The following is a 24,536-nucleotide window of genomic DNA, read 5'->3' as shown; positions in this document are numbered from 1 at the left end:
GATACCGAGCCCACAGGAGCAGAAACTTATGACCTGTTTTGCTCAAGCCAAACCCGTGCAGACAAGCAGCCAGGAACTGCCACTACAGTTGATCCTCAGCCGGTGCCAATGTTAGCACATAGCACACAGCAAATGATCCCAGACATGACAGCCTCTGCAGCCCCTTTGCAGTTGAGTAACATAAAGATGTCAAGCAAGATAAAGGTCCGTGGCCGTCCTCGAGGTGCTGAAAAGACAGTGATTAGCCTGCCGAGGAAGCGGTCGAACAAGACAGGACGGTGCACACTGGAAGCACCAAAATCGAAGAAAAGGAAACAGCCAACAGAATTTGCTCTACTGCCAGCGAAGGAGAATCATCTGATAATGCTTGCATGATTCGTCGGCAAAGCGAAGGCCGCTAAAGCCTATCAGGAAAAGACCCTACTTGGTAAGAAAAATATTTTTTTCGCTGTCATATGCAAGTCTGTATTGGTCGCTATATAAGCTACGGCCATGTTTTAGATTTTTTGCTTACGATGTCACGTTCTTCTCACAGACGAAGAAGATGTGGAAGTATTTCCAACAAGAATACCAAAGGCGGCGCTGGACGAGGAAGTGGACCTGACCATCCTGAGAGATTTCTTCACTGAAGACGGGTGGACTTCATTGTTAAATGTCGTTGGAGCAAAACGAAGAACTATGAAATGGAAATGCAATTCCTGCAGGGCGCTATTGGAGGAAGAGCCATCAATCCGGGTTATCAATTACAAGACGGGTTATCGGTTAATCCCATCGACTCGCGTGCGCACCGTCGTGAGCCGGCGGAAGTATACATCGCGCCACCCGCGACAGCTATGGGTCATAAAGGGCGAGACACATGTACGACAAAACACGCGACACGACATGCGACGTGTCGCACCAAATTCGCGTCGTGACCTGTCGCATGTCCCATGAGAAGACACATGGTACACACGGACACGGCACCCATCGCGACGTGTCGCGGTGCAACGCCGCGTCGCTAAAACAGCGTGGCCAGAGGAACTTTCGGTTGCGTTTTGTTTTACGAAACAAAGTGCGCTCACACAGTAATATTCGGTGCCCCAAAACAGTTTATTCACTGTTTCGTTACTTTTACTTAGCATTCGGTCGAGAATTCAATTCGCGGCACGGCATTTTTCAAGTTCGTCTCTGTTTCCATGCAAAATGATGTTGAGGTTGGCAACCCTGTCTGCCAGCTTGCAAACAGCTGAACAGCTCGTTAGTTCGAAGCAGATTGCTTGTTTCCGTGCTCCTTGCCAGTTATTTTCACCTTCGGTAGAATGCACCACATCAGTCATAGAACAAAACTGCTGCTTCTTAAGAAAAAGTTATTGTTAAGAGAGCAGCGGAAGAAACGAAGTCGAACCTGGTGGGTGAGGCCATGCTGGAGAAACAGGCACAACGAAAGTGAATTCCATACCTCGGTAAGCGACATGTGAAGTTGTGAATAGTAGGACAACTAATTTTAACGTTCCTGAATGGTTTGTAGATGCAGCTGATGCGAAAGGGTGTCCTTGTCTACTTCAAGAAGTATTATAGGACACGGTGGTAGATAGTAAGGTGATCCGACACCGCGTCTCCTCCACGCGGTCGGGTGGTTCAAGGTCGGTCCGCGCTTCTCTTCCATGCCGACAGAGCGCGACACTCGTATTGGGGCCCTCTTATCATTGCTTCCGCGTTTACCGTGCATTGGCTCAAAATTGAAGAGCGCGCTATTTTGATTCTGAGCCTTGCCTCCGCTTACAAACTCATGTATTTGATGACAAAAAAAGCTCTGGTGACAACGGATCCGACATGGGGAAGAAGTGCTTCGTGCCGCGATGTAACTCCGGGTATAAAACGTGTACAGAGAAGGTGTCCCTGTTTTCCGCTCCTGAAGAAGAGGACCGCCTGAAGGTTTGGAGACATGCTACTCCACGCAAAGATCGCCTTTTTCAGACTACAGACTACGTCTGCGAGAAACATTTCAAAGAAAGGTTCGTCTCGAAAACCTGGGACGCGCTTCACGATGGTCAGGTTGGTCGATGCGCTTCACGGTGGTCATGCGTGTGAGAAAGGAGTATATGACCAGACAATTGACTACATCCTACAATTTGTCATTCCCATGCAGTGACCATAAAGCTGTGATATAATGGCGCATATGCTCCATTACTACGTTGCAGAGCGAATGCGCCAGTACTGTACCCAGCTCAAAAGAAACGAAAAGAACAAGACGTGAAGTCTGCGCAAGCTTTCAAAACTAGTCTAGTGGTTTAGCGGAGTGCCGCCTGGTTTTCCACCAGCAGGACACGACTTCCCCTAGCACATACTTTCGGCGTCGTAGTCTTGCTTTGTTGATATCGCACTGATTTGAATTTGAGCGCCCGTGTGTGTGCCTGACGTTTTTTTTAAGTCGTCTCATTTTTCTTTCTTGACATTTTTAAATGTTTAATAAATGTGTCGCCTAGCCGTGTCGACTCCGTTCCTCTTTCCTTTTTACCTTGCGGTAGCCCTTCGGCAAATCTCCTAATACTATACCGGCAACCTATTCAAACTTTCAGCACTTCTTAAGTTGTTTCCTCGCTCTCGCCTCTTCCTATATATTAGTACCACATTTTCAAAACAACGCAAACAATTGAATTTCTTCTTAATGCAAAGAAACTCTAATTTGTCGTTGCCCCCTATTCTCTCCGTTTCCTTGGCTTGCTGCCGTTTCGGGTTCCGGTAGCACATTCGACTGTATGCCTTCCACTTCGCGCCAGTGGTTCACTTTATGCTGTGGTGACAATGTTCAATCAGGCGACTTACGACATTCACCAGAGCATTCGTATGAAGGCTTACAGAAGCGCGCTACACAGGCATGATGCTTTAGCAGCCCTTGCTTTCCATGCGAGCGGAGCCGCACGTCGGGCCCAATCACGGTGGCGCCAGCTCACGGCGGATATTTGAACCGCGGACAGAATTTTGCTCTCTCCCGACGCGCCGTCACTCCACCTGAAAGACTTCTACCACCGTGTTATAGGATGACCCTACAGCAGTTCGATTTCCTTGTCAACCTCATCAAGACCGATTTAGAAAGGGAGCATTTGTGCAGGGAGCCACTTTGCCCTGCGCAGCGTTTGGCCATGACGCTGAGGTAAAAAAGACTGTCAAATTTGCTGCTGTGTCATGACATCTGACACGGAGAGAGTAAAAAAAAAGAAAATGTATAGAAAATGATATAACAATAGTTTTTGAACACAACATTCAAGTGGATCTAACTTCGTGGTGTAGTACAAATTGATACAGTCATGTAAATACTAACATTCGTTGGCTACCCATATCAGGGAAGGCAGCTAGATTCACACTTGGCCAATAGCTGACGGTTCAGAATTGTGGTTTGAAAGTGTGTGCTATTATAATTTTGCAGGTACCTCTCCTCTGGTGACCTTGTGCAAGACATCGCCCTAGCCTTCCGCGTAGGCATTTCAACAGCAAGGGAGACTATACGAGATACATGCAGGGCATTGTGGATGAGACTGCAACCGTTGTACATGAAGGTATATTCTTTCTACCAACATACACTGCCTATTTCTGTAAAGACAATAGTGTACTTAATCTTCTCCTTTAACTATGGTTTTGCATGCCACATGTAACACTTCTTTTATGTAGTGTACCAGGCATCATGTTGTCTGCCAGTCTCTACACCTGCTGACAGTGCAGAAAGTTTAATGCTCTGTAACCAATTTATCTTTCAAGAAACCAGACGTGTCAGATTGGCACAGAATAGCTGAAGGCTTCCAGAGGAACTGGCAGTTCCCCAATTGCTTGGGGGCGGTGGACGGGAAGCATGTCAGGATCCGTGCACCACCAAATTCTGGCAGCATGTACCATAACTACAAGGTATGCACACATTTGATGTCAGAAAGTGCATGTTTATGCACGTTTATTTCGATGTTTCTGTTATGTGGAACCTGCGATCCACTAACAGTCTCCTTAACATAAGATGTCCTTTCTATGACAGTGTTTTTGGTGTATGAGCCGCCTGAAGTTGCAAATTTCATTGCTTGATGTCTAAGTGACGCCAGTGTCGTGGGATTTTTGCTCATGTTATCACCCTAAGCATCGGTATTGTTTGCTATTTTAGGACACCTTCTCCATCGTTCTGCTAGCCGTAGCAGACGCAGACTACAAGTGTGTTGTAGTTGATGTTGGCGCATATGGAAAGCAGAGCGATGGTGGTATCTTGAAGCACTCGCAGTTTGGGCAAATGCTAGATGCTGGCACACTGCCAATACCTGGACCTCAGCAGCTGCCTGGCACTACCTGCACTGCGCCCTGTGTCTTCTTGGGAGACGAAGCCTTCCAACTGCGGCCAAACTTCCTGAGACCCTTCCCTGGTGAAGGGCTAGACCGGGACAAGAGGATTTTCAACTTCAGGTCGAGCAGAGCCAGGTAGCTTGATTTTATTGTGTTCTGATAAAAGGGGTGTGATGCTTCAAGAGATTGGGGCACATTGAATCGTGTACGTGCTGTACAATACGTCCAAGTAGTACAAAGAAATAATTGTTTTCAGTCACGAGAATTATTTTTTTAAAATCCACTTGCCTCTCGTGTGGATATGTGGATTTAAGTGGCATATACAATTTCAAATGCACAACACTAGTAAACAGTGATTGATATATTAAGTCACAAATTGAATGTTAGTCTTGTTGCCTAATGCGGCTGCTGTACACATGCCGTTTTCACCACTTCAGGTTTGGTGCCAAAATGACATCCAGTCATTTCAGTTTCACAGCGAACATGTTCTACGCCAACCACTGTGCTGATTGATACAGTTATTGCTTCTAATTTGAGGAGAGAGAGAGGGCCCTATACGTCTTTTTGTGGCAATTCAGATTGCCACAAAAAGGTATACACCTCCCATTTTCAACAAATCAGGAAAACGAAGGACATAATTCTTCATGCCGGCTGGTTCCAAGTGTCCTTAGCCGTGCAAGGACCAGTTGTGGCTGGGACATGTTTATATTTAGCAGAGAATGTCATGCATTGCCAAGGTCAATTGTATTGTATTGGCAAGTTCATATAGACATTTTTCGTGCTGTCAGTGCATCATATATTTTTCTTTCTATATTGCAGGAGATGCGTTGAGAACACCTTTGGGGTCATGGTGTCACGCTGGCGCATATTTGAACGTGCACTGGGAGAGCACCCAACAACACGCAGAAGAGCTTGTGAAGGCTGTGTGTGTGTTGCACAATTTTCTTATGATGCCAGGAACTCAGGAGCATCAGTTTTATTGCCCAGCTGGGTATGGCGATTATGTCGATGCTTATGGAAACGTAAGACAGGGCCAGTGGCGTGAAGATGGGGTGCAAGGAACAGATCTGCCACTAGAGAGGACACCTTGCAGGAACTTCACGCGCTTAGCCAGTGATGTTAGGGACCTCTACAAGGGGTACTTTATAAGTGACGCTGGTGCAATAAGCCGCCAGTACGAGGCCCCTGGGCTGTAGAACTTTTAATGTGCTGTATCGCAATTTTGTTCAATACAGCCATGTCTCATTTCTCCTGACAGCTCTGTAGTCATATTAAGAAAAAACACACAAATACACAGATTTAACATGACAATTCAGCAATTTACTGCAGACGTTTCATCTCCCATTCAGGAGGCATCATCAGTGCCTTTCGAATGGGAGACGAAACGTCTGCAGTAAATTGTTGTGTTAAGTCGGTATATTTGTGTGTTTTTTCTTAATATGTCTTCCCCCAGCTCTTGGAACTCTGTAGTTGGCCCATATCATTTGGATAATGGATTTGAGGACAACAAAATCAAGTGAGAGGAATCCCACCATCTTGTTAAATATTTAATCAATTCGAAACCCAAGAAATTTTCGGATGCTTAAGTGGAAGAAGCTGGGATCTTTATTTTTGTTCTGTTAAAATAGTTATGACATGCGACATGTTTACCCTATTGAGCCATGAATTCTACATTGTTGTACATAGTTTTTTTAATAAGTTGTACCAAGCGTGTGCATGGCATATTCCGAACTATTTGTTTTAATGCATGTAATTGTTTATTGTACACAGTGAAGAATAAATGTTCCATTGCGAGTGGAGACAGAGAGCTAAGGCACAGGCGACAGCACTGAACAGCCTGTCCAGTGCTGTCTCCTGTGTCATTGCTCTGTGTATCCATTCGCAATGGAATACAATCATGCAATCCAGCAGCGTACATTACTTACATTCTTTTTTTTATTTACATGTCATGTGGGGGCAGGGGCGCTGCTACAGGCGACAGTGTTGTTGGCACAATGCCAGCCTTGTACTTTAATAAGACTTCCAATAAGTGCATCTCGCATGGCCCTTGGAGATACTCTGGTATCTTCACGTAGTGCTTACGAAGTGACAGTAAGAAGTGGTCCATCTCGTCTACTTTCTGGGCCAGCTGCCCATCAATTTCTTCAATGAGAGCATCAGCATCTCTTCTTCGTTTTTTCTCTGTGTGTGATGGAGCCCGTGCTCTCCGAAAGGGGTTAGTGCCTGGGGAAAGAGTTTGTGAGTATGAAGAAGGTTGCTGTGAGGGAGCACCAGTTGTTAATTGCAAAGGTGGGGACAAGGGGCAGCAAGGAGAATTAGGGCTTTGACTTGAAGAAGAAGTAGTGGTTAGCATAGCAGAAGAAAAAGAAGAGGCCACTGGAGAAGAAGGAAAAGGAGACATGGATTGAAAAATTTGAGAGGGAGTGATGTTAGTGTCAATGGAAAGTGTGCAGGGAGTGTTCATGTCTTGGTGTGTTTCTGTGTCTGTGATGTCTCGGTCCATGTTGCTGGTTGTCCTGGAATGGGATAGTGAAACATATACAATAATATTCTTCTCGTGTTTCTGCCACCTCTCTCACAGGTTACATTTTATAGTAAAACTATATGACTGGTTCTCTTTAGGGCATCCACTTTTTAATCTATTTGTAAGTGACCAATCTCCTGTATACAGAATTGTTATGTGATAAAGTATGGTGACACCGTTAAGTTATTTCACTCAACTGAGTGCTTTAGTGACTGCTGAATTGCAGGATGACAACTAATATCTCTAGCAATGACACTCAAACAAGATGCTGAACCGAAACGTTTCTAAAACTGCTGTTATCTCCTTCACAAGGAAACGAAAGACAATTGAGTATAAATATTCTCATTCCTGTGCTGATATTAGACATGAATCATCATTCCGACTAGGGATTTTTTAAACAGTTTTCACTGATACGTCCAACGGCGTTTCATCTCTCTTGACAACTATGAGCGAATTTTAAGTAAATTTTACATTTCCACCCTTGCTAGTCGCAGTAAACTTTGACTGTTTTTTCTTCATAATGTTATTCATGGTATCTTTTATTGTCCTGAACTTTTGTGATCCATTAACTTAGTTCTGCTATATCATTAGACTAGCTAATATCCAGTGTGATGGAATAAAGAGAATATATGGACCTCAGTCCTGCCTGTCTGCGACGCTCCTGTAACAATGGGAGCTTGCATTTATGTAACAGCTCAGCAGTCGAGGTGAATCACCATACCTGTCACTGACAAAGCGTAATGCTAATTTCTGAATGTTTTCTATTTCCTCAATATCTTTCCTTGTATGACAATCTCATGTAGCACATTCAAGTTTAGGCCAAATAACAGTTTTATATGCCTCCAGTGGCGTTCGTCGAGCTTACAAGCAAAGTCATAAACACCTACACATAAGCATAACAGAATAAACACCTTCATACATGCATGTATGTATGTTAGTTGGACTCTTGATGTGGGTTAAATAAATAAGCAGAGTTTCAAATAGCTGGACCATGCATGGCAGACTACTCAACGCCGGTTAACTTTGAACTGCGATCAATTATTTTGTAAAAACGTTCGCTGGTGACGTGATGAATATTTCAGTGACAGTAACAGTAACTTGCTGTAATTCATCAGAGCTAAGAGTTAAATTCCAGTTAAGGGAGCGTTGATCTCGGTTAAAATGTTAATCGGCGTTGGTGAAACCGGGCCTACTAGAAGTTTCTACAGTACATACTTTCTCGCCTCCACGATGTCCCGAAGAAAAGACATCTGGTCAAAATGTGGCCACGTACTGACCACCTCCTTCGCCGGGTCGTCACTTTTGCCTTTAGCATCCCTTACAATGCGGGCGTAAGAATCGCGCAGGTTGCGCCATCGCGCTTGTACTTGCTTTTCTGTAATAACAGTAGGATGCTGTCAATTGGAAGGACGTGCACTACGCCAAAAATTATTTACCGGTTGCGTCCAATAATTCGGCCACTGTTCGCCAATCCTTGGTTTTCACGTGGACGTTCTTGTACAGTTTGTGTCGCATGTCCCAGAGCGAGGGACGCTCCTCCACCAACGATATCAACTTCTCGTTGAATTCGACGCGCGTTGCTTCGGCCATCTTTTTGTCAAGAGCGAGCGATGGGTTCCCTGCTTCTCTACCGAGAGAGGCACACGAGACGTAGGCTCATAATTGGCGGTTTAGCTCGTGACGTCACCGGCTCCTCACGACAACACCACGACAGGAGCCGAAATATCGAAGCGGGTCGTCGGAGAGGGCTACTACGACGGCCCATTTCGCAAAAATCCGTCCCAGAATGCTTTGCACTCCGACGGGTCGCATGTCGTGTCGCGTGTTTTGTCGTACATGTGTCTCGCCCTTAAAATCTATCTTGGCGATCATCATAACGATCACTACAAGATCACGAGCATGAGGAGTGAGGGCCGGGTCCCATAGCTTTATTCGAGCAGCAGCAGCAAAGCAGCAGCGGTGCGGCAGCAGCAACACGGCAACATGGCAGCAGAGCAGCTTTCTGCTGCCGCTGCTCTGCACCTGGAGGCGTCCCATAGCTTCGTTTTGAATTAGCGGCAGCAGCGGCTTATGAAACACAAAACGTGTTGGCAACTGTGTCATTGTTTACATTTCGCACATTCCGAAGGCGTACGCAGCGGCTAAGCCTTTTAGTGCACACACCTAGCAACGCAATCCTAGGTGAAAGGCGTTTGTGTGAGAGATATATTGTGGATTTGGTGCTCATAAGTGAACTTTGAGATGAGTGTGGTGGTGGTCTGAGCCTCGTATTACCTGATTGACTCTTCGTTGATGTTTAGTCAGTTTCATGGCATTCAACGTAGGTTCGTCCTACTGCTGTGCAGAACAATCCTTGCTGTGTTGTGTGGAGATCCTTCTACGGGATTTTGTCGTATAAATATTGCCTCTTTACTATAGTATTCGATATTTTGATTTACGGTGACTGTCAAATGCGTACGTTGCTCTTAGTGAAATAAAATTGTCTAACGAAAACAAAGGCCCCTTCTGCTAGTACTTACTGCTTTCTGCCTGTTTTCACAAGGAATGGTTTCGTTATCTATCTCTACCGAACCTTTTTTTGTTGTCTGAACGTTGTCTATCTCCATCTAACCCTTTTCAAGGATCAGTTTCATTTACAACCACCTAGCAAGTTTTTGGAATACAGACCACACGAAATGTGGTCGGTATGGTTTTCACACGGCATGGAGGTGAAAGTAATTTGCTTGTACGTTATCAAGTCACGGGTTTTGAAGTACTTTCCAGAAAACAAGCGAACATGTAGCTACAACTGGTACACAACATATGTATCACGGAGGTTCGGTCGAACACTTTATTGAACTTTATGAACTGAATTATGTCCTGAAAGCGCACTTCACGCAGTCCCGATGATTGAACACTCGCTCCAAACTACTGGCAATCACAAGCGTATCCAGGTCTTCAGAATCAAATCACAGAACAACCAGAAACAAACCTTCTGCCGTCACTCACCGCCCTGCTAACCCTAAACACCGTCGAACGAAAACAATACCAACCAGCCTCCTGATTGGCTTTCGAGACGGGCTGCTCAGGCTGCAGAGCAACAGGGCAGCACAGCAACCAAAAATTCGGATACGAGAGCAGCAGGGAATTTCTGCAGCTCGGCAGCGCTGCTGCTCTCGCCCAGTGCTATGGGACCGCTCGTGTCGCTGCAGCTCTGCTGCTCCGCTGCTGTTGCTCTGCTGCTGCTGCTCAAATCGAGGCTATGGGACCCCGCCTTGACATTCTTAGGCACAAAGTTTGCACAACCTAAATTATTTTTGTGTGGTGTGACGTTCTTGGGTGCGGAAATCGTATGCGGCCTGAAAATATCCGCGAATACTGTCGTCACTCATTAGTTTCTACGATTACCTAAATAGATATAGCGATAGATATAGCGATATAGATATAGCGATAGCGATTTTGTTGCTATTGTGAATTTGGTGATTCGAATATTCACATATGGGTCATGTATATCGCTCATATCGCTCGACGTTGCAGAAACATCGGGAGCTCTCGCTGCGTTCCGACGGCGCGGGAGCGTACAGAGCTTTGCACGCCGTCCGACGGCGCAGTAGCATTGCGTTGGGCGCTATGCCCTCCTTCAAAATTCTGTTAAAGAAACCAAGCAATGAGTGATGGGAGGAACTGGGAAGATTTTGTATCATACTGTAATGGATACTATCTGGGCCTACTGCCGTGGGTTTACAACTGGATAGCATAGTTTCCAATTCGTGCATCGTGAACTCGCAGTTGTATTCAGCCCTATCATTGGACGCTAAGAGTTTCTTTCGCACCGATTTTTCTTTGTGCCTTATAAAATTGTTTGAGTAAAATTGTAATGACGAGCGCGAGACGGCAAGGGTCTCAGGCATTAAGACTGTGGTTTTTTTTGTGTGGGACTGTTTGCTTCTGTATCAGTCTTTGCTCTTGTGTTGTACCTCCTCTGTGGACGGAACAGACAGGCTTTGCCCAAGAGTAGGTATATTTTCCCACAAGGGATGAACACAAGCAGGATACTCTTCACACAACGGCATTGCAGCTAGACCGTTCAGGAGTGGGAAAATGTGTACTCAGATGAGTCCACTTGCTCCTCTTGCTTTAACAAGTGGCACCATGTCTGGTGGCCTCCTCAACACAGGTAAATTGCACTACTGTAAATGAGAAGCTTGTTCTAATATACTTATTATCTACCATATGACAACAATTGCATGCATTTGCTAGCTTCATGCCAGCCTACGTCCACAGAGTTTTCTGCAGTGAGCAACACTCAATGAGAATGTGGGGTGCAGTGTCTATTAATGGAGTGGGACCACTCGTTTAAGCACAGGTATACCACAATGCCAGCACATACAGAAACATTGTTATCATGGTCTAACCACTGTTCTGTCTTAACGAACCAAGAAAAGGCACAGCCATCAGCATCAGGCTTCCAATAGCCCCACACAGCTGCCCACCTCCTAACAGAGGAATGTGAAAATGAGAAGGACAATGGGGTTATCAACTGTGAAATAGACGCGGTGCGTTGGTGATCCATACTTAAAGCTAAATCCTGCATGCAGCCTACTAGCACTTGAACAAGTTGTTGACAGACATTGAAAATGAAATACCAGCACATGCAAAGAAAGAAGGGGACTCTGCTACTACCTCCTCCACCATCACAAAGGGCTGACACACACCCCATGCCTTCCATCGTGCAGAAACAGGGAGCTTTATGCTACAGGCAGAAAAGCTACCGCAAAAGAACTATACACAACTATAGCTCTACACAAGCCATACACAACTCAACTGTTGAAGTAGGTAAAACCATCTTCACCGATCCGTCTTCATCAATCTCACTTTCTTCCTTACGGACAATATAGCACGGCAAAGATAAGAAATCTCAGTCATAGTGTCACGTGCGCAAAAATGAATACGAGACAGTGAACACTCAAACACACAAAGTCAAATCCCACTAGAGAAGTGATACTATGGTTCTACCCAGCCAGTCTTCCACGCCATTCGAAGTTGTTCATCTGGACTTCGTGGAGCTACGAAAGGAGTCAGAAGGTGTCAAACACACCCAGTCGGCAGATATACTTGCTGACTTACTGATAGGAAGGCTAACGTATACTAGCATATATTACAGGGGCCCTGGTATACAGGAGTCCTAACATACCAGTATGCTTAATTTTAACTGCAGTAACATATCTAAATCGTGTGTGGTGTGATTGTGTGAACCGAGCCAAAGCCAAATTTAATAATTTAATTGTAATCACGTAATAAGCAATTATACTGATTTCTTGCAGGCACAATGAAATATCCAGTTGGAGGCGAGCTACCAGGAGAACGAACTGCCGCTATGACTTCAAAGGATGGATTACAGGCACTCAGGAGCAGACAAAACTCTCATGGAATAAAAGGACCAACAGTTCTCTCTCTCCTACACAACTTTGACATTGTTTTGGGAGTATCCGTCGACTACATGCATGCAGTATTGTTAGGTGTGACACGACAACTAACCGAACACTGGCTGCAGTGCAGATCTGCGGACTGCTATATTGGGGCACCCAAAACACTCCATGTCATAGAGAGTGCGCTTTGTTCAATAAGGCTGCCAATCTCGTTTACTCGCCTTCCACGACCGCTAAAAGCGTGGAAGGACTGGAAAGCGAGTGACTGGAAAAACTGGCTGCTATTCTACGCACCAGTCACACTGAAGGGCACGCTCCCCACAAAATACCTTCACCACTTTTAACTTCTGTCGCAGTCCATTCACCATGCTGAGGAGAAGTGTATCGTCAGATGGCATAGACCGGGTAAACGGACTCTTGGTACAGTTTGTGTGTCATGCTCAGCTGTTGCACGGAAACGAATTCATCACCTTCAATGTGCATCAGTTGTTACACCCGCCCAAATGCGTCAAAAAGATGGCACCCTTTGGGCTCATTCTTGTTTTCCATTTGACAGCATGAATGGGAGGCTTCTGAAACTGATCACTGCAGCGAAAGGAGTGCCCTTGCAAATACTGGAGTGCTACTCCTTACGGCAGAAGGTTCATGAACTATCTTGTGCAACCATAATCTCTGAATCTGCGAAGACGGCATGCACGAGAATTTGCAAAAAGAAGTTTCCCCTCATGTTTTCGCAAAACTACACAAAAAACATGCTGCTATCCAGTCCGTCGACGCTGGCTTTGACAGCAGAGGAGAACGCTGCAGTTTCTGAGAAGCTTGGGAGTGGGCAATGGAGCTGCTGTGTGTATGACAGGCTTACAGTGGGTGGAAGCTCCACGCAGAGTGTTACTCAAGGCCAATGAGAACTTGTACATCATATGTCTCCATTCCATCACTGGAGCACTATGGTAGAATTGCAAAGGTACTAGAAGTGACATGTAATGTAGAGAGCAGCTGCGTACTTTTATGCGAGCTAGTCGTGTATCCAACACATCACTATCACACATTCATGCGGTCCGCAGTGGTTATGCCAGGCTTTGTGTATGTGATCCGGACCATGTTAAAGTGTGTGTTTTCATAAACATCGGGAAGCTCCCTTACATATGTGACATTCCTAATAAATTGGAAAGCGACTAAGTTGCGCGTAAGGAATTGCTGCTGTGTCATTTTGTAGTCTAATTTCCTCTGTCTTTCACTGTCTCTTTTGTAAACTCAAAAAATAATGGTAATCAAAGTGCACTTTGCCACATCGAATAAGGCACAACGGCTAGATGTTCATACATCTTTTTTTCGTGACACGGAGAATTTCAGAATATAGGTTTTCTGGTTTACGGTGTTTACCGGAAAGCACCAATAAACGTACACCAGCAATTTTTTTATCTTATCTGTCGAAAAGAGCTAAGCGTTGGAACCACCGTAAATAACATTTTCAGGCTGCTATCTTTTCTCAGAAAACACGGTAAATGCAAATGCCTACGATGCAGGGGCGTAGCGACGGGAGCTTTGGGGGCTCAAGTTCCCCCCGAAACCTTACCTTTGGTAGTGGATTTGGGAAAAGGAAGACAGAAGGTAATCCCCTTCTTTCATATAAACCTCCACATAAAGACCCTCCCGAATTTTTTTTCTGGCTACGCCCCTGTTGAATCCCAGTTGATGTTCTCATCAAACACTGTGGGGACAACTCATGAAGTGGTCTAGCTGAGAGCTCGAATCTACCCTGTAATGTCTTTTGTGAGGTTCCGGGCCTGTTGGAATAAAGTAATATTAGATAATTTTTACCAAGTGCCCTCACGTCAAAGATATACCCCCAGACCGATACTGCTTCGTGGTAAGCCAAAGAAGAACTTTTTCCTGCTCTTAGTGATTCTCCGAAAAAGTAAGCGTCGAGAACTAGAAACCCAAAGTATTTCAAACATGTTGACAATAGGTACCTGGCCAAAACTCCTCCCATTTTTCATTTTTGATGTTTGAAGTACAGGATTTTCACAAAAGTTAAGTACCTACGTTGTTCATAAAGGGCATATCTAGTGCCAGAGTTGTTTAGTGAAGATGTAATAAACATGTTTATGTTATACGTGGAATATTTTTGTTTCAACCTCTGCGATAACAGTGGTCTAACCACTTCAGTGTTGTGCTAATCTTCCAAACAACAAGGTGTCACGTCAGGTTCAGATCTCATACAGAGAAGCGAGCAATTCGGTGGCATGGCGGGATGGTAATTGCGCCGACGGCTAGTCGTTCATTATATATAGTCTTCGGTTTGCGAGATTTCGCTTACATTAAAGTGCGCACAAACGTTAAAAACGTCTGTGGCATCCCCCGTGACCATAGTTATATCGATGTTATAGTTGCGACATAGAGCCACAATTTTTCCTTTTTTTTTTTTTTTCAAGTGGATCCACAGCTGTCATGCAATTTGGGCATAATCAAGAATGCGTAAGATCAGCTCTCACGCAACCACCCTTCGGCCACAAATTCCTTCCCACAGGTCACATACAGTGAGAATGTGTGTAACATTAGATCACGCTCAACCACTCTTCATCCACCAATTGGGTCCCTGCACCTCATACACAGAGCCCTTATGATATTGAATAGGGGAGCTATGTGGCTTAATGGGCTCACATACGGACCCACCTCAGTCCTTCAATGGCGACACATAAATACACATTGGGGTTATGAATGGTCCAATAAAAACCAATTCGGTCTCATTAAAAAATCCTATGGGATCTTTTTCGATAGGGCTTGCACACATTGCAGAATTGCTTTTGTTTGACAATCAAAAGATACTGCTGTAAAGTACATATTTCACAGGTGATTTCACAGCCAAAAATCTCTCACCAAGAAGCCACCTATAAAAGTATGCCGATGGCCATAGATGCCCTCGGGTTAGAAACCAAATCATGTACAATTTTCTTTCAATGACTTTTGTGCATCCAAGAACAGGTATCAAAATTCGTTGTTGTGAGATATGAGGTGTGGCAATTAAATAACCAGACTCCGCGTCTCGTAGCCTTCGTGCATTCCCGAGCTGGAAGCACATGCACAATAGGGGACCTCGAACCTTCCGGTAGAGAATGTGACAAGCTGCATCTCGATGTCATTTGTTAAATTTGTGCCAGCGGTCCTCAAAGGTACAGGCACGCAGTTGTTTTGTCGGGACCATGGATCGCGTTAATTTGGAGCAGCGGACCAATCAGAAATTCCTCGTAAAATTGAAAAAAAACTACAGAGTGTGTGCCTGAAACTGTTGCAGGAAGTGTACGGTGCCAATACGATGTCACGTGCGCTGGTGTTTGACTGGCACAAACGGTTTGCCGAAGGACTAGAGGATGTTGAAGACAACGACAGAACAGGCCTGCCGTTCACTGCAGCAACACAACAGAATGCTACAAAAATTTATGAAATTGCTCGCAACGATCGCCAATTAAGCATTCGGATGATAGCAGAGATGGTGGACATCACCTATCAAGCAAGAGGCCAGGGTTGTGTAAAAGATCTCGTGGACTCTACACCAGGACAATGGACCAGCTCACAGTGCACTGTCGGTGAAGCAGTTTCATGCCAACAAGAAGATTCCAGTGCTGGACCACCCTCCTTATTCGATGGATTTAGCTCCATGCGACTTTTTCCTGTTTTCAAAGGTGAAGTCTGCATTGAGGAGGACCCATTTCCAAACTCTCGCCGAACACAATGCCAGAACGGCAACACTACTGAAGCAGATGACACATGATGATCTGAAGTGTTGCTTCAAACAGCGGGAAAATTAATATCCAGCGTTGCATAGATAGGGGAGGGAGTATGTTTAAGGAGATGACTGTTAATTTATAATGATGAAATAATAAACATGATTTTTCCCTCCAGTCTCATTATGTACAAGGGGCGTTCAAGTCAAACCGGGACTTTTCATTTTTCGCAAAAGTAAAATGAACTTACAGGCGAGAAATTTGTTTTATTTTTCCACACAATCTCCAGCTGCACTAATGCACTTGTCCCAGCGTTTCATGAGGGTTTGGATGCCAGCAGCGTAGAAATCCTTATCGGCGCGTAGCAACCATGGTCGGACCGCATTCTTGGCCTCGTCGTCGCAGCTGGGCCCCTAAGGAACGCCTTCAGTCACCCGAAGAGATGCAAATCGCTGGGGGCGAGGTCTGGACTGTAAGGGGGATGTGGCAGCAACTCCCAGCCAAGTTCCTGTAAGGTGCGTGTCGTGAGATGTGCGGTATGCCGGCGTGCATTGTCCTGTAGGAGGAGGACTCCTTTTGTGATGAGCTTCTTGCTTCAGCGCCTTATGCACACCCCTGAGAATCTGACAGTAATATGCACTATTGATCGCACTATTGATATCAAGATATGTTATCCGTCGGTTCTTGAGGATCAGACGCTCCGCAAGTTGGACGTTCTCAGGAACTCTGACACTGAACTCTGACCCGCCCCGGCCGGGGTCGTCCTCCACTGATGTATGGCCGTCTCGGAACCGTTTGCACCACTGAAACGCTTGGCTGCGGCTAAGTGTATCGTGGCCATACTGAGGCTGAAGACTTCTGTGAATTTCAGATGACTTTACGCCTTCATTCACGAGAAACTTCATGGCAATTCGCTGTTCGATGTGCGCGCTCACCTCGTTGTCTGCCATCTTGTCCAGCACGTGTCTTCTGTTTTGCACAAACTTTGGACCACCACGTGGTGAGCGCGGAGGTCTGTCGCGTGTGAAAATGACCAAAAAGAAGTAGCGCGAGTCACAATTGTACACCCAGGAGACAGAAAGTTCCGGTTTGACTTGAACATCCCTCGTAATAGCCACACCTTATCTTGACCATTTTTAAACTTCTAAAAAGTGATTTCACGCACTTATATGCAATGAAACGTGGTACATACCACAAGTAAAAAAAAAACTCTAATCGTGGAGAGGAGCAAATTAGACCAGCCGGTCAAGAAGTATCCAGAGAATTTTCTACTAAAGCAACACAGGTAGACACCGAGTATTCCGTTAATCAGCAGAAGCAAAATCTAAATTCTTCAAAGGAGAAGGACAAAACTTCTTCAGATAAAAAGGCCTAACCTGGGGGGCGCAATCCGGGAATGTGTTGAGTTGCGATCGCTCATCTCAACTTGCCAGACTCAGTGACGACTGTTTCGCCTTTCCAGGATCTGGATTCAGACCGAATTCAGAAAACCGAGTACGGTAAAGCGGGTAGAGATGCCGCGTGGGTAGAGACGCCTTTTTTCCTCTAATTTCAAAACTTTTGCATGGATGGCGCTACAACCTCAGGAGAGTGAGCCTCGCTGGTGCGTCCACATTTCGCTGTGAAAGGTTTGGCGCCAGTCTTTGATTTCTGCACGTACGAGCGTCTGAAAGTTTTTAGATCTTCCCGAAGACGCTCAATATTTTTCAGGTACTCACTTCTCGACCTAGCGCAACTAAACAATGCTTGTTTTGATGGAAATTTGTTCTGAGGTACTGGGGGTACAGATGAATAGCGATGGATCTTTGAAAGAAAAATAGTAACTGTAGAGGGGGAGGACGCATGCGGCATCTCTACCGCGGAAACGGGAGAGATGGCCGCTTTTTTCGAAGGAGAGATGCCCTGCGCCTAAAATGGGGCTAATAGAGCTAGAAACGTTCCGCTGAGTTGCTGTTTCTTCTCCTGTGACAGGGAATGGGTTCGAAGTACAAGAGGAAGGATTCAGGCCGGCTTCGGGGGACCTGGGGCGAGGCGTCTCTTAGAGACGCCGTACAAGAAGTTAAAAACGGGAAAGTCTCCATCCGTGCAGCTGCTGCAAATTACGGCATTCTGGAGAGGACTCTGCGGCGAAGAATAACGAGCAGTAACCTAAAGACAGGAGCTCTAGGACCTTACGGGGTTCTGGGGCAGGAAAATGATGGGAGACTGGTGGCACACATAAGACGCTTACAGTCGGCTGGCGATCCTCCGTGTGCCTGTAAAAAAATGAATAAAGCACCCGAAGGGGAAAAGGAACGACGTCAGAAGGTGCTTCCCACGAAACAGACACGAAAGACCAGCTCGAATAAGTAAACATTACCGAGAAAGGTAAAGTCAACGGCGATGGATCCCTCGGAGGACGACAGCAATAAATGCCTCGAGTGCTGGGAGAACTACTTTCTTACAACCTCACAATCGGACTGGATAAAGTGCACACAGTGTCAGAGCTGGCTTCACGAGGACTGCACATTGTACGGGAAGCTATGCAATGAGTGTGGGAGGCAAGCACGATGGGAAAAGCCGTGAAAAAGAGGGCATTTTGTACGCGGCCATCTTTCCCTGCCAACTCGGTAGAGATGGCGCACCACGGGTGGTTGTAATAAAAGGTAACTGCTTCAGTTTCTAATCCACAATTTCGCTTCATATTTTGCACAGTTATAGCGGAGGGATCCTGGGTTATGACTGTGTGTTCATTTTGCGTGTGTTGCAATGCGGCGTTGTATAACTAAGGGAAATGTCAAAGTGTGCGGCGTCTCTACCGGCTTTACCCTACTATAGGGTGTATCAACGCCTCCTCTATACTGTCTACGCCTGGCAAGTCACCCGCTCTTGAGCCGCTTCTTCCCTCTCCTATTCCTCCTCGCGTATGCACCTTTCCGCCACTGGCGGCGCTGTATCCCCCGGATTCACCCACGTTGTTTGTTGTGGTGCGTAGCCTTGTAGTCTCGTTGTTTATCTTTGCTTTCGCTGTTTCGACAACTTCTGCACGAGTAGAAGTTAAGTGTCAGCGAGGTGCTGTTCAATGCTTCCACGCAACGTAAACTATGGCTTACTGTTGCGTGCCCAGATGCACGTCGAACGCAAAGAAGACAGGAGAAGCTTTTCACGGGATACCTTCAAACCAGTCACTGAGCTAAAAGTGGCTGCGGGCCATATCACGGGATGGATGGACACCTAACAGTACGTGCAAGTACTCCACTGTCTGCAGCAAACACTTCCTGCCATCGGACTACAAGGAAGGACTGAAAGTGCAAAGACTGAAAAATGATGTAGTCCCCAGCGTGTTTCCTTCATATCCGGCGTACAAGCAGCCCCGTGCCACGAAGCCTCGTAACGATTTGAGCATTCGGAAGCGAGCGTGCGCCGCGGACAAGCCAAGAGTGTCATCAAAGAAGCGAAAGATGAATTTCGCAAAGAGCAGTTCAGTTCTTGTCCCAAACAAAAAAACTGCCTCTTTGCCTCAGCCCACTACCGTCAAAGATCACCATGTTAGCTGCACTGGTGAGCAGGCACTGGAGGTGATCCAGCACACCGACCACGAGGTAGCTATGGAGACCCAGCAGAGACCGGTATTTCCTCGTCATTCAAGCAGCGTAGAAGCAGATGTCATGAAAATGAGTGAGATTGCTGTCCAAAGGTTCCACAGTGACCTCAGTGATGAGCAGGAGGGAGGAAGCTCTCATTCTGCACTCAAGATGATCAAGCACACCGAACACAATCCTCAGACGGAAGCCCAGCAGAGACCCGCAGTTGAGAGGCTAAAACAAACCGTGGATGCCTACAAGGAAGAGCTAAGAAAGCTAGAAAACGACGCCTCTGCATCTGCACTCCGAGAAGTTGTTGAAGGAGCAAAGAAAGAAGATCGTAAGGCCATGTTCCTACTTGATCAAGTGAAGAACTATAACAAGAAAAGGTCTTCTTGGACGGAGGCTACTGTGCGGCAGAGCATTGTGCTCCGTAACTTGTCATGAAAAGCTTATGAGCATCTTCGGTCAGAAGTGGTCCAGCTGCCCTGCAGGAGTACACTCAGAAACTACATTGGAGGCTGCACAGGAGAAGCTGGATTCACCACCTATGTTGAAGAAAGGCTAAAAGCTGAAGTGTCAAACCTTCCATCAGAAATGTCACGGTGCTGTTCATTAATAGTGGATGAAATGCACATCCAGCAAAAGCTGCAGTACCATAAACAGAGAGACACCTTCATCGGTGATGTAGACATTGGAAAACATATTGAGGATGAAAAATCAGAAGATGGAACTGCACTGGCAAATTCACTGCTATGCTTCCTTTTGTGCGGTTTTTCCACGACGTATAGGATCCCGGCGGGATACTTCTTTACCAAGGGATGCACAAGTGCACTTCTCGTCAAGCTGGTTAGACAAGTGATTCAGAAGATCGAAGCTCTGGGCTTTTGTGTTGTCAGACTTGTGACTGACAAGCATAAAGTTAATGTCGGAGCAATGGAACTGCTTTGCAAAGGCCAGCTGACTCACATTGCTGAGCATCCTGCAGATTCATCAAGACAGCTGTTTCTTGCATACGACCAGTGTCATATACTCAAGAACATACGAAACCAGTTTCTGGCACGTGACTTGGGAGCTGAGGGTGAGATATCATGCCGTTACCTCAAAAAGATATATCACATCCAGAAAACAAGACTATTGAAGCCAATCCGGTGTCTCACCTTCAAGCATTTGTTTCCATCAAACCTGGAAAAAATGAATGTCCTAAGAGCAATCCAGATATTTTCCCCTCCTGCGACTGCTGCCTTAGAGTTTATGAAGGAGCAAGCAGGTCACATGCGTAATGAAGGCTTTGCAAGTGTGGGGCCCACCGTGACGTTCATGACATCCATTCACAAGTGGTTCGCCCTCATGGGCATCAGTAACTGCACCCAGCACCGGCACCAGAGGGATGCTCTAGTACGCCAGTTTGACAGTCATGACGACGAGCGCCTTGCATGGCTTGAAGAAGAATTTCCCGGCTACATTCAGGATTTGAAGGACAAGTCACTGGCTAAAAACTTCCTCACAAAAGAAACGTATGAAGCGCTTGTGCTCGCGACAAAATCCAATGTGGACTGTGTTCGCTATCTGCTGCTTCAAAAGAATTTTCACTTCCTTCTGACAAGGAAGTTTTCAAGTGACCAGATGGAGGCTCTTTTTGGTTTCCTACGACGTTCAGCTGGCTGTCATGATCAGCTTGATGTAAGGTCAGCCATAACTGGACTGGAGAAGATCCTGTGCACTGGGATAATTTCAGCATCTCTGCATAGCAATGTGACAAGCTCAGATACCTACATCAGCAAGCAGCCTCTACTCAGGTCTGCCCAGCCTGCAGAACTACAGGGCTTGCGACCTGCTCCTCAGGAAGCGGTGGACCTGTTGAAGGAACTTTGTGCCACCAAACATAACCTCTCCCCAGACCCTGAGACAGCATCAGCAGCCCTTGTCGCAGGATACCTTTCTAGAGTGATTTCGGAGACCCAGACATGTGAGAAGTGCCTTGATATGGCTACGAAACCTATGTCGGATGGACCCTCTGATAGGCTGATCAAGTTGCAAGATCGTGGTGGACTATGTTACCCTTCAACCATGTTAGTGAACCTTGTGATATGCCTGCGGAAGTACCTAGATGTTGTTCTAAAGTACAGAGAAAACATAAGGCACCCACTTTCGGCAGCAGTAGAAGGTGCTGTGCCGGTACTGTTAACATCGAGCTTCTTCCCCTGCACGAACGATGACGGGCACAGGCGCGATTTGTTTAAGCTTGTGTGTACGACACTGTTCAGGCCATTGCTGGGCAACTTTGCTGTAAATAGTACAGAGCTGCAGAAAAGAAGACAGCTCTGCAAAAAACCAGCAAACAGAAAAATCTTGAAAGTATGTGGCATTGCTGTAAGCTGATAGGCAGCATCTATGATGGAAAACTGTAAATAAAATGTGTTCAGGTTCTGTACACCGTGTTATTTGAACTGCTCATTCCAATTAGCGGGCTTGCAAAGAAAGCAGGTAATCATGAAAGGGGGAAGGCATGACTGCGCGCGGTAGCGCGATTGCAGTGGGCGTTCGCGAGCCGGCGAGCCGGCTCTCCCCACATCAGGATCCGGGGGATTTGGCGCCGCCTGGTGCAGCGCGCTTAGACTAGCCGGTTGCGCCACGAACAATGGGGAGCCCGCCGATGTGACAGGCGTAGATCATAGAAATCTTAAGGAGTATGCTAAAAGGAAACCTCCGAAACTGGGACGTACGGGCGAGGGGAGCGCCATATTGAATCACCGCCGCGGCGCATGCAAACAAAGGAATCCAGTAAGCCTACAGCAAACATAACGCCAAAAATGTTTTTGGAACAATAACACACCGCCGGAACCCATGAAACCGAAAGATATATGAAAACACATACACACACACACACGAAGAAACAGACACGACACGGACGCCACATGGGGACGCCGTCTCCGCCGCTGCCTCAACCAGCCTTGACTACAAGCCTGGATAGGAGCGAACACTGACAAAATATGTAGCCAACGGAAGCAGAGGAGCAACCGAGCAAGTGCTGCAACAGTTTTTGGAACTGTGGCTGCTTTCACGGGCTGGAAATACACGACGTTTCCTCGCCTGATTCAATATGGCTGCCTCCGAGCGCATACATTGAGAGAGGGAAGAGCCCCGTTCAAGTGCTTTGCTCTCTTCCGATCCTCCTCCCAAGCTTTCCTTCTAGCCTCTCTCCGTAAGATTTCTATGGGCATAGATAGCATACGCTTTGTAAGTGAGTTTCTGCGCAGAAGAGGAGGGGGAGAGAGTGGAGTGACGCGCGCGGTGATGTGGCGACCTCCTAATCGTGGAGAAGCCCATTGCACCACGTGCGAGCAGCGAAAAAGGTAAACAAGACGGATCGGTCGCTTTCACGCTGTCAGTTTGTTGTGTTTTACGTCGCTTTTAAGCGACAAAATGGTAAATACGTGTTGTGGATTTCGTGTTGTGATAAATACTTGCTATGGACAATTGGATGAAGTATCTGTCTTCCCTGTTCCAAAAGACGAACGGGAACGTCGGCGGTGGCAGAAGGCACTCGACCGTCGCGACTGGCAAGATACAGCTACCAGAGTTGTTTGTAGTCGTTACTTTGACGCCGCAGTTCCGAGGCATCATCTTCGGGACTTTTAAAAGTAACGAGTTACTTTCTATATACTTTGATGTCACATTCCGGCGGACATCAGTCCTGTCTGATAGGGTTTGGATAGTTTAACCGCATACCGTTCAGGACCTCACATCGCTTCCTGCGTGCCCCCAAACCCGAGGCACAGTATGCTACCCCTTCAAAAGAGGGACATGGATGTCCCGCTTGTTTCGTACGTTAGTTTTTGACACGTACTTGATGGCAGCAATCGGCATGACTACATTTCCCATTTCCGTTGGGGCATTCACACAAAGCACACTGCATCCGTCCATAGGCTGACAGCGTAACCCTGACGCTGTATGAACGATCTCTGAATGAAGCACGCGCATTCGACCTAATGCAGACGTCCAGGAATTCACGCTTAAGCGCGTTTCCTACGTTCAACTCTCTTTTCACGTTTGTTCATACAGCCAAGATCATCACAGAAAGAAAAAAATACACTTTTGATGTCGATATCAGAGCCGTATTCGCTGTTTTACAGTTCAGCTTCGGCTAGACGCTGCATTGTTTACCTTTTAGGAGCGAGCACATGTTTCGTCCAGCCAATCAAAGGCGTCCTTGAAACGTCACTCCTGCGTCATGCGCGGTGACCCCGCGCGCTTACAGAGCGTATAGAGGAGGCGTTGGGTGTATGCACTGGCGTCGGGCCGCCAGGGCGCACTGCGATCGGTCGCCATATTGTTGGTTGTTTCTCCCGCGTCCCTTCCTTCGTGTGTGTGTGCTCTCGCGCTGCTGTTCATTGACTCGTGCTAAGCAATAGTGAATTGCGTGGTGTACGGATGCAACAATCGTTGGAAGAACAAACCTGACGATCAGAATTACGCGAAGGTTGGGTTTTATGCGATCCCAAAAGTTGTTGAGAGCCAGTGTGCCAGAACAGTCGAAATGTCTGTGAAACGCCGCGCAGAATGGTTTTCTCGGATACGTCGTGCAGATCTGGATGAGTCTGCGTCGCACTACAAGGTGTGCGGAAAGCACTTCATCTCAGGTGAGGTAACGATTACTGCGTCTACGCGTTGTTACGCCTCGTTTTACCCTCGAGCGATATTTCCAGGACGACCTGGGTATCTCATGAACGATACTGATCCAGACTGGGCACCAAGTCAGAACCTTGGCTACGGGAATGAAGTTGCTGATCCTACTGCGTCTCTTGAAAGGTAGGCACACTGCTTTGCAGTAGTTGGATAGTACCTACCTGACATTTTCTGCATTGTTTTTATTTCGTGATAGGTACAGTAGACATAAAAGTAGGAGGGCTGCAGTGCCGCATGAAGTAGCTGTTTGCAATGCCTGTGAGGATGCTGCAGAAGGAGACAGCTCAAATCGAGAGGATGCAACAGGTAGTCCAGAGCCAGCTGACTACAC

General features: G+C 46.5%; 2 protein-coding genes across 2 annotated transcripts; one reads left to right on the top strand and one right to left on the bottom strand.

Annotated features, from left to right (window-relative positions):
- Nucleotides 1-3,530: 3,530 nt before the first annotated feature.
- LOC135380913 (uncharacterized) lies at nt 3,531-4,435 on the top strand. Its single transcript, XM_064612524.1, has 3 exons — nt 3,531-3,536; nt 3,736-3,879; nt 4,124-4,435. Exons 1-3 carry the CDS (start codon nt 3,531-3,533, stop codon nt 4,433-4,435), a joined length of 462 nt encoding a protein of 153 aa, XP_064468594.1.
- Nucleotides 4,436-6,235: 1,800 nt separating this feature from the next.
- LOC135380897 (uncharacterized) lies at nt 6,236-8,410 on the bottom strand. The gene is made up of 3 exons (XM_064612522.1): nt 8,257-8,410; nt 8,094-8,195; nt 6,236-6,519 (listed from the first exon to the last, which is right to left on the bottom strand). Exons 1-3 carry the CDS (start codon nt 8,408-8,410, stop codon nt 6,236-6,238), a joined length of 540 nt encoding a protein of 179 aa, XP_064468592.1.
- Between the last annotated feature and the right edge of the window lie 16,126 nt (nt 8,411-24,536).

This window comes from Ornithodoros turicata, chromosome 1 (genome assembly GCF_037126465.1).
Source record: "Ornithodoros turicata isolate Travis chromosome 1, ASM3712646v1, whole genome shotgun sequence".
Taxonomy (NCBI): domain Eukaryota; kingdom Metazoa; phylum Arthropoda; class Arachnida; order Ixodida; family Argasidae; genus Ornithodoros; species Ornithodoros turicata.
The sequence above is the reverse complement of the archived record's forward strand: the minus strand, read 5'-3'. Positions and strand labels throughout refer to the sequence as shown.